The sequence below is a fragment of the Lathyrus oleraceus genome, chromosome 1 (assembly GCF_024323335.1).
Source record: "Lathyrus oleraceus cultivar Zhongwan6 chromosome 1, CAAS_Psat_ZW6_1.0, whole genome shotgun sequence".
NCBI classification, from domain to species: domain Eukaryota; kingdom Viridiplantae; phylum Streptophyta; class Magnoliopsida; order Fabales; family Fabaceae; genus Lathyrus; species Lathyrus oleraceus.
The window spans coordinates 398,841,809-398,852,057 of record NC_066579.1 but is presented as its reverse complement, the minus strand read 5'-3'; the positions used below and the strand labels follow the sequence as shown (position 1 = coordinate 398,852,057).

Below are 10,249 nucleotides of genomic sequence, written 5' to 3'. Positions count from 1 at the left end.
ACATGCATTCAAATACTCAAAATATCTAAACTCTTGAATTCGTTCAACGAACGAATTCAAGAGTTTATAAATAATCGACCTTTTGAATATAGTGTATATCGACTACAGACAATATAAATCCAATAAATATAACTATTGAAATATCAACCGAAATCAGAGACATGAAAAATATATTTAGTCATGAATATGTTTAAAAGCAAAATTAAGAACAAATATTGTATTTTTTTCTGTCTCTAAATTTTGTTGCTATTTCAACTTTTTCTATAGTAAAGAAAAAATGAAAAATTCTTAAACATGTTTCCCTCACAAGACACACTTCAAATGAGATGATAAGAAAGAGCCAAACATGACCTTGAATAGTATAGCACCACCACCAAATAATACTAAAAAGCAAAATTGAAAATTAGGTCCTTTTTTTTTGTGTGAGAAAGATAAGATATTGATTTCTTCTAGGTGCATGCATTTAAATTCTAGGTCTTGTTTTCATAATAACCTTCTTTTGTTTGGTTCTTCAAATGAGTTGTTGGTATTGTTGTTGTCACCAGACCAGTCAAAGAGATGAAATGCATCTAAACTCTTGGATTGATGATCTCTTTGATGAATAATATCATTGCTTGAATTACCACCAAAACCTTGGTTAAACAATAGGTTTAATGGATCAGCTTCAATTTCATCTAACTCAGCAAAAAAATCCTCATGACTTTGATTATTTTCCATCAAACAAGGTTTATAAGAAAGTGCATCATTGAATTGATCTCCTTCATCCATCTCAATTTGCAACTTCTCTATATCTTCCATATTCTCTTCCTTCACACTGTTAACAACTGGTGAATCATTTCCATTTCCATCACTCTCTTGATGATGTTCTTCTTTTGGCTTTGTTGTTGTTGTGTCATTTTGTGGTTGAGATGAAGCTTCTGAATTTTTCATGGAAGTATTGTTTTTGGATGGTTGAGATCTTGTTGAACCTGCTAAAGCATTTCTCTGTGTTGGCCATGGATGATTGTGTTCTGAAGTGTAGGTAATAACTAACATGTTTGGATCTGTTCGGCTTCTCTCAACTTGTTTCCTGGCAGAACAACCCTTTGAACTGCTGCATCTATAATAACCCCTAATAACACCAAAAAAAATTCAATAAGAAACCTAAAGTCCAATTAAAAAAATGAACTAATAGAAAGAAATATATGTATCTTGTTCAAATTTAAACTAAAATGAAGTTACATGACAGAATAAATCTCAGTAGATCACGACAGCAAAATCACTCTATCACTTACAGTATTCTGTCACATAAAATAATACTAGTAAGTAGAGAGAGCTTTCTTAATTGAAAAAACTAATTAGGCTTGTTGCTGCTTTTAAAATCCCAATGTGTAGCAACTAACAATATTCAAAGGTGAAGCTAGAAATATGGAAGGAACACAATAGTACATTACAAGGAAATGATTTAATTTAAGGTAAAGTCAAGTCAACATGATGATTTAATAACATTAAGAAACTAAGCCTCAATGTGTTTTTAATTCTGAAATTATGTACTAGTGATTGTTAAAAATTATTACTAACTAATTTACCTTGGATAAGGTGAACCTTTAATGGGTTTCTGACCATACTTTCTCCAAGCCCATAAATCTGAAGGAACAACTTCACCAGTTTGTCTACTGTTTGCAGCTGCTGGTGCAGGAATACAAACCACCTTTTTTGCCTGATTCTTCCTACAATTAATCATTACATCAAAATAATTACTTATCATTTCCAGTTTTCACCAATCAAATAATAAGAATATCATCATGTATAAAGAGATATAAAATTTTAAAAAAAAAAACTATAAGCTAGGTTTTTTGTGTGTATTTTGTAGACCAAATTCAAAGGAATAGGAGTTTTTCAGGTGATTATGGAAGAAAAGTAGTTTTAAGTTTTAACATAAGTTGCTTGAAAGGTCAGTTTCTGTGACAAGAAGCTAACACTACTTTTCAGGTGAAATGAATTTTTAAAAGTTATAAAAAGCCTCAAAAAAATTAAACCACATGTTATAGTCTTTATATTATCATGAACTCATTATCAGTGGCACATGAATATAGTCAAAATTTTGTTCAGTCTCACAAGAAAATGAAAGAAAGTGCCTAACTATTGCCAAACCCTACTTTCTCTACAGTAATTCAAAACCAAAAAGTACTAGTATGTGATTAATTCATGATTTCATTTATGAAATTAGTTATAGTAATTAACATAACATGGAGAAGCATAAATTAATGAGATGAGATGACATTAATTATTCTATTATTTAATGATATCTTACCTTCGTTTAAGGCCTGTATTATTCCTTGAAGATGAGATCTGAACTGTTCCTCCTGTGTTGTCTAGAAGAGAATCCTTAGCATTAATATTGATGTTGGTTGAAACAGCAACAACAGGTTTAATTTGCCTTGGAGAAGGTGCCATGGTTGAAGAAGAAGATTCATAATTTGATATCTTTGTTGCACTAGGAGAGATCTGAATCATGTTTGAGAATATGTTTTTACATGGCCTTGAACCTGATCTCATCATCTCATGCTGTTGATGATGTTGATGATGTTGATGATGATCTTGATCAAGTGCAAAAACAGAAGCAGAAGCAGAAGAAGATGATGAAGTGGTAACACTAACACCAGAAGCTGCAACATCAATTATACTAGTTGGGATGTTGAAATAGGAAGAAGAAGGTATATGATCAAGCTCTTGTAAAAATGGATCTCTTAAAGTTGAGAATAATGGATCACCAAAGATGTTCATGTTGATGTTGATGTTGTTGGTTGTTCCTGATCTGTTATCTTCAAGAATGGAATTAGAGAAACTCATAGGTTGATGCTGAGGATGAGGATGAGGATGCCACTGATTATCATGATGATGATGTTGCAAAAGAGGTTCAGAAGATGATGATGAAGTTATTGTACTATATGCTCCAGCAGCAGTAGCAGTAGAAGTAGCTCTGATTATGTCAGTTAAATCACCTTGGTAATTGTCCATACTTGTTGTTGATGACACAAAGATACTACTACTACACATAGTTAGATGAAAAACAAGAGTTTCTTGTTATTCATGTTTTCAAGCACATATATAGGTATTTTGGGTATTAAGGAGGAAGAAAAAGCAAGTTAATAAGGGGACAGGTTTGAAACTGAAACTGATTGTTGTGTTGTTAATAAGAAAGAAACAAAAGAAAAAGAGAAAGATGAGTTTATAGAAAGAGAAAGAGAGACGCTGACTTTTCACACCTCCTTTCCATACGCAACATGGAGAGATAGAGATAGAGATAGATAGTTTATTTAATTTAACATAAAATAATTGGCAAAGACTAATTAAATAAACACAACTGCAGAGTGGGGAGATTTATTAATCTATATAAATAAGGTAGTATATGATTCTGCAACTTAGCAACATTTTATTATGATTAAGGGTCAAAATGTTTGTAGGCTAGTGATTTTTTCTCTTATAGGTAAAAGTAAATAATGATGGAAAATATAGTACTATTGAAGTTGCATGTGTATGAATGAAGTGATTAATTATAGGGAAATCAAATCAACTGTTATGAAGATGTGTTTTGGGTAAGTTTTGAATTAAGAGGGAAAAAAGAAAAGAAAGAGGAAAAGGATGGAAGAATGGTGATTTGAAGATAACAATTGACAGGAAAGAAAAGAGGCGGCAAGTAGGCGTATTTTGCGGAGAAACGTTTCGAGCCATTCAATAATCAGAAATCTTGTAATTTTTCTTTTGATAATAAGCAAAGAATGTTTTAACATGCCATGCCACCTATCTATTTATGTATCATGTTCCTTCAAAACAATCATGTACTACTACTATATACATGCCGCTCAACAAATTTCCTTCAAAATGTTCATCAAACAATTAATTGTTGACTGTGAAATATATTTTTTATTAATGATTTTTTTTGACAATAAGATTGTTCAAATATGATTAAGTTTCACTATTGTAAATAAAAAGATTAAAACTTAAATATGATAAAATATTCGCCTCAATCCACCAAAAATCGAGGTGAAAATTAAATATGACATTCATTGACATATAATCTAATTTACCTATTTATAATGTATGTCTAAATAGATGACATGTGCATTAACACATGTTTTAGACAAATTATTGTTGCACTTTGGTTGTGTTAGATTTTTCAATCTAACTCTTTCTTTGGGTTAGCATCCTCAATCTTCCAATCTTTGTCTTTTAAACATATTTCTATTTTTCTCCCGATTCAAACAAACTTGTTTGTTCTTTTTTGAGTTATTTCACTTAAACAAGTCTTTTGAAACTTTGAATTTTGAGTATTACAGAGGCCTTCCAAAATGTTAATTGAAAAATATAAGTTTGACATTGATATTTTTACCAGTGATATGAAGATTTTGGATTTTTTTTTCAGACTTTTTAAAAAGTAATCATTACTTTTTGAGTCATACATAACTAATATTGGGAACCATCAAAACTGCATACGATCTCCCTCAAATTCCCATCCCTTATAGCTCAGGGCACAACTTCTCAAATTTTATCTTTTTTGTAACCTGTCACACATGTTAAAATCGTAAATGTAAGGTCACTTATTGATGACGCTATGTCATTAGGTAATATTGACGAGTATTTTGCGAAGGAATCAGTGAAATTATGAACAAAAGTCAAAGTAATATTTGGTAGAATTGAACAAAGTTGCAAAAGAGTGAGAAAAATGGACTTAGAAAAATTGAAGAAAAAAAAGCATTTTTGCCACTAGAATTCTTGCAACCACGATGATGTCATTGTGGGCGCTAATATCGTGATTGTGATAGGACATAACATGGTCGCAATGACAACTTTTCCAAACATGTTTTTTTGGCACTTTAAATAGAAAAGGTGAACAAATTTAGGGTTCCGAATTCTAGAGAAAAAGTGACAGTCAGAAGCTTTTATAGGCTATTTTGGAGAGTATTTTAGCCATTAGAGAGCATATTTTCCATTGAGTTTGGATGTATTCTTCTTATCAACTCGTGGTAATTATTAATTGCACTATGAGTAGCTAAGTTCTTATAAACTCTGTTGGATCATATGAATGTTTGATATTATTTGATTTCCTTTAAGTTAATTATTATTCAGTTGTTCTTATGTTCATTGCTTGTTGACGAGCACACAAAGTAATTTCTAAATGAGTAGGGATTATTGGTCGATTTAGTAATTAATTAGGAATAGGTAATTATAAGTAGTGTCTTTAGGATTAACGAACTTAGAACGCCTAGTTTAACTTTGAATTGACCTAAGGAATTAGGAAATTATTATTTAAACTAGTGAGTTGTACACAAAGGAATTGAGTACAATGGTCTTGTTAATCCGACGTGTAATTATCACGTAATTGTTAATCATATGATACACATTTCATCAACATATATAATTAGGGTAGCCGATAAAAAGACCTAGTCGTTTTTCATTATCAATCGTCATTCTAAAAGCTTCTCATTCTTGTTTTCGTACCAATACTAACTCAAAACTCCCATTGTTTGTTTTTAATCACATTAATATAACATTGTTTTAATTCGTAATCCTTGTGTAAATAAATTATTTTATTACTTCAATGAGACTGATACACTTTCTAGTTTAATTCATAAAGTTTTTGACGCTGTTACAAGGGATTGTTGATAATTTTAACAAGGCAATATTGTACGACATTTTGAATTTAATTTTTTGTTATCTTTTATTATCATTTTTATTTTAAAGTTTCAATTTTTTAAAATGTACTCTTATTTTGTTCTTTCTGGTGCAGTGCAACCAATGTATTATTTGTTTATTTATACGAGATTCGGATTCGACACTAATATCATTCGATTCAGAAATTGAAAGAACGACGCGTGCAATTCGGAAAGCGAAACATGAAACACTATTGTCTACGGAAGAATCAAAAGAATAAAGAGAAAAGATGGATAATCCACCATGATAGACACTGAGAGATTATTGCAGGAGAACTGACACTGGGCCGATATTCTTAGGATTTCAACCGGCTAGCCTTATAACGTTTGATATTAAAAATTATGTGCTTTCAGGTTTGTGAGATAACTCACTCGACGGGAAAGCCATTAGAGACCCTTGGGAGTATCTTGCTAAATTCTACGAGACCTGCAGAATGTTCAAACCGGTAGAGGCAACTGACAATCAGGTAAAATTATGGTTTGAATTTTCTTTGATAGCTCATGCTAAGGATTGATTGCAATGCATACCAAACAATACTATTCAGACCTTGAAAGAACTAGAGCACAAATTTATAGAGAGGTATTATTCAAATGCTCAATTTATGGAGAGGAAAGTTGTAATCTCTAATTTTGACCAAGACGAGTCAGAGTCATCATCTGATGCATGAGAAAGGTTCAAGTTATTACTCCATAAGTGTCTGAATCATAATATGAGTTCTATGAAAAAGATGACACACTTTATCAGTGGGTTGAAAACACAAACAATAATGCTTCTCTATGTCTCAGTCGGAGGTACATTGAGAGCAAAGACAAATGATGAGGTTAATATGTTGATTGAAAATATGTGTTACAAAGACAAACGAAGGTACTTTCTAAATAGTTAGATGCATCACCAATTAGACCAAGAAAATGTGAGTGAAGTTTAGACACTCATGTGTGATTTTTGTGGAGAGGGACATGAAAATGGAAACTATGTGCAAATGTTGATAGTGCATAAGTTAAATATGCGAATTTTCAAAAGAATAATCCTTATTCCAACACCTACAATCCAGGTTTAAAAGGATCATCCGAATTTCAAGTGAAGCAACAACCAAACCTTTAATTCTAATCAAGGAGTTCAACAGGTTCCTCAAGCACCTGAACAAAAACCATCACCTTTAGACAGAGCCTTGTCCAACTTCATGAAAGCAACTTAGTCAAGCTTCGAACAGGTTAGCAAGTCTCAAGAAGACATGTTTAAAACACATAGGGAGATGGAACATAATCAAATCACTATGAACAAGAAAATTAAAGCTTCAATAAAGAATTTAAAGATGCAAATTGGTCAATTGTCTTGACAAATTGCCTCCCAAGCTAGTTCAAGTGGGGGATTTATTGGTAACACCGTGGATAACCCAAAAAGTGAAACTTACAAAGCCATTGAGTTGAGAAATATAGTGGTACCTTCAAAACCAAAAGTGAGTGAGGAAAAGAAAGAATTGAGCGAGGTCGAGAAAAAGAATGGAAAAGAAGTGGTAGTTGAATAAGAGTTTGAGAAAAATTCTGAGGGAGAAAAAGTTAGGACATTAGCAAAGGTAAAGTTAAAGGATACATCATTGACCAATTCATAGATAAATATCACCCTTCAGAAGAACCAAGAAATAAATCTTGAATGAACAAAATCCCCAGCCACCTTATCACATCAAACCACCTTACCCAATTATGCAGAAGAAACCTAAAAAAGAAAAGGAAGTGGGTTAGTTTAAAAAGTTAATGGACATGTTAAACAAAATACATGTCAACATTCCATTTTGTGAATCTCTCAAGAAGATGCATGTTTATGCTAAATTCATGAAAGAGCTCTTATCAGGAAAGCGTAAGTTGAAGCATGATGAAAACATCTCTTTGGTGGAAGAGTGCAACACTATTATTCATAGGAAGCTTCCACCCTAAATCACTGATCCAAGTAGGCTCACTATTCCTTACTCCATTGGTTCACTAACTATTGGTCGTGCTTTATGTGATTTAAGAGCTAACATCAACCTGATGTCGTTATCTATGATGAGGAAGCTCATTATGGTGAACCAAAGCCAACTCAAATGGCATTGAAACTAAATGATCTTTCTATCACATAGTTATACATAGTTCTTAAAGATGCCATTGTTATGGTTTATGGGTTATTGTTCCCAACTGATTTCATAATTCTTGACATGCCGAAAGATTTTGAGACACCATTGTTGTTGGGAGTACCATTTCTAGCAACATGTAAGGTTCTCATTGATGTAGCACCAGGGGAATTAAGATTGAGGTTTAACGATGAAAAAGTTTTCTTCAACGTGTTTGAAGCATTGAAACACCAAAAAGAAAATCCTTAGTGTTACCAAATCAACACGATGAAAGAAATACCTACAAGGCACCATGTAAGGAACCTTGTGAGAAAATATTTTCAAGTTGGCCAGAAGGTTTTTCTGTACAACTCCTAACTGAGGTTGTTCCATGGTAAGTTGAAATCCAGATGGCCAGTTCCTTTTATTGTTAATAATGTGTTTCCAAATGGTGTTGAAGAAGTACATGATCTGGAATATACACACTATTTTTCTATAAATGGCCAAAGGTTAAAGATTTTTTCAGGAGGTGAAATACAAGCTCATAAAGTGTCTCTCATACTTACAGAGCCTTAGACACAAGGAGTCAAGCTAATGGCCTTAAAGAACCACTTCACGGGAGGCAACCCATCAATTTTTTTTAGCATTTCCAGTTTTTGTTTAATTTCCTTCATTTTACTTAAATCTAGGGAAGAGTAATAGTTGGCTTTACAAATTCTCTTCCTTCTTTATATACTTCTATATGATTTGATTTATTGAATTAATTTGCTACTGTTGTTTCTTTCAGTTATAATTTTCTACCTTACCAGTGCCAATATGAAAAAGAAAAGCAAAAGTCACAAGAAAAAGAATGAACAAAATTGATCAAAATTGAAGTTCCTTTGCAGATCGAAATTTGATGAAGAAAAGGAAAGTCAACTACTTGTACCCAATATCCAGATACCTCATATAGTAAGGTTTGAGCCAAAGATTTCCGCTGCCACTTTTCTTTCTTATGAGAGTATTCATACATTAGTTATTTTCTAGAATTTGTATTGTTTCTACTTAGTCTATTAGTCTAATGAATACACATTAATGTAGTTGTTTGTGAAAACTCTAAGCCTTTTAAGCCAACCTGTATTGAAATTATTATATCATTTGCTAACCAATTTGAGCCATAACCATTCTTTCAATGACATAACCTGTTATATAGTCATTTGACTTGAAATATTAAATCTTTCTACCCTCCTTGGAGTTAGTTAGAAGAATTTATTTTTCTTGTTTGATGCATATGTATAAGTTTGGGGTTGCTCTTGGAAGTTAGCAAATTTTATAGCGTGTGTTCAAATATGACTTTGATTGACTTTGATAGAAGTTTTGCAAACTTATTGTTAAATGCTTTTGTATGTTGATTGTGTAATTACCCTATTGATTTGAGTGAACAAAGGTGAGATGAGAGACACGTTAAGTACTTCCGTTGTTGGAAGAACTTTTTAGATTTTCTTGGATTGGAGTAGGGAATGGGTGTGTTGATCAGAAAAAGAAAGTCGACGTTCATTCGTTAGGAAAATAATTTAATTTCTGATGAAATTCTCAGTTTGCAGACAAGTTACTTGAGGACAGGAAAGTGAGTAAGTTTGGGTTTGTGATGACACTCTGTCCTTACATATTATTGGTGAGTAGTTTTGATGAAACTGTTAGAATTATGAGAAAAATCCAAGAAAATATGTGGAAGAATTGAACAAAGTTGCAAAAGAGTGAAAAAAGGGGAATTCAAAAAGTTCTGAAGAAAAAAAGAAGAAAAAAGAGAATTTTCTCCACTGGAATTCTCGCAACCGCGACGATGTCATTGTTGCCTGGATGAGATATATCGTGATCGCAATGGGACATAACACGGTTGTGGTGAAGACTTTTTCTAACATATTTAAATAGAAAAAAGATTGATGCTCTTTTAGGGTTCCTAATTCTAGATAGAAAGTGATTGTCAAGAGCTTTTATGGTTGATTTTGGAGAGCAAGGGATCCATCGAAGAGCATATTTTCCATTGATTATGATGTATTATTCTTATCAACTCATGGTAATTGTTAATTTCACTATGAGTAGCTAAATTCTTTTAGATTATGTCTTTTTGAGATGAACCTGATTGTACTATGTTGGATAATATGAATGTTTGATATTATTTAATTTTCTTTATGTTATAATTTTTATTCAATTGTTCTTGTGTTCATTTCCCTTTTTGTGTTGAGGAGCCCGAAAAGTGATTTCTTGATGAGTAGGGACATTGTTTTGCAAGCTTCTTCTATTCCCCCTGTGTGTTAGCTAGTTCTTTGGTAGCTCATCTCTCAGATTGATATTGATTAAACTTACTTTTAACTGATCACCCTTGATTGGTTCGTCAACATAACTCCTTCTTTTTAGTATTATACTATCTTTAAAATATTTCCTGGCTATTCCTTGATCACCTTTCACTATTCCAACTCAGTCGTCATCTAG

The 10,249-nt window shown here is 32.2% G+C and overlaps 1 protein-coding gene across 1 annotated transcript; it reads right to left on the bottom strand.

Moving 5' to 3' along the window:
• Window positions 1-338: 338 nt before the first annotated feature.
• On the bottom strand, window positions 339-3,655 carry LOC127074705 (probable WRKY transcription factor 14). Its single transcript, XM_051016049.1, has 3 exons — window positions 2,294-3,655; window positions 1,569-1,709; window positions 339-1,111 (listed from the first exon to the last, which is right to left on the bottom strand). The coding sequence occupies exons 1-3, from the start codon at window positions 3,037-3,039 to the stop codon at window positions 484-486; spliced, it is 1,515 nt and encodes a 504-aa protein (XP_050872006.1). The 5' UTR covers window positions 3,040-3,655; the 3' UTR covers window positions 339-483.
• Window positions 3,656-10,249: the final 6,594 nt, after the last annotated feature.

Bases quoted from the DNA above. Each gene is read 5' to 3' on its own strand.
- LOC127074705 (XM_051016049.1), bottom strand. From the start codon at position 3,039: ATGTGTAGTAGTAGTATCTTTGTGTCATCAACAACAAGTATGGACAAT. The intron at 1,710-2,293 runs GTAAGATATCAT...GATTAATTGTAG, and splicing joins AATACAGGCCTTAAACGAAG to GAAGAATCAGGCAAAAAAGG. The intron at 1,112-1,568 runs GTAAATTAGTTA...TGGTGTTATTAG, and splicing joins AAAGGTTCACCTTATCCAAG to GGGTTATTATAGATGCAGCA.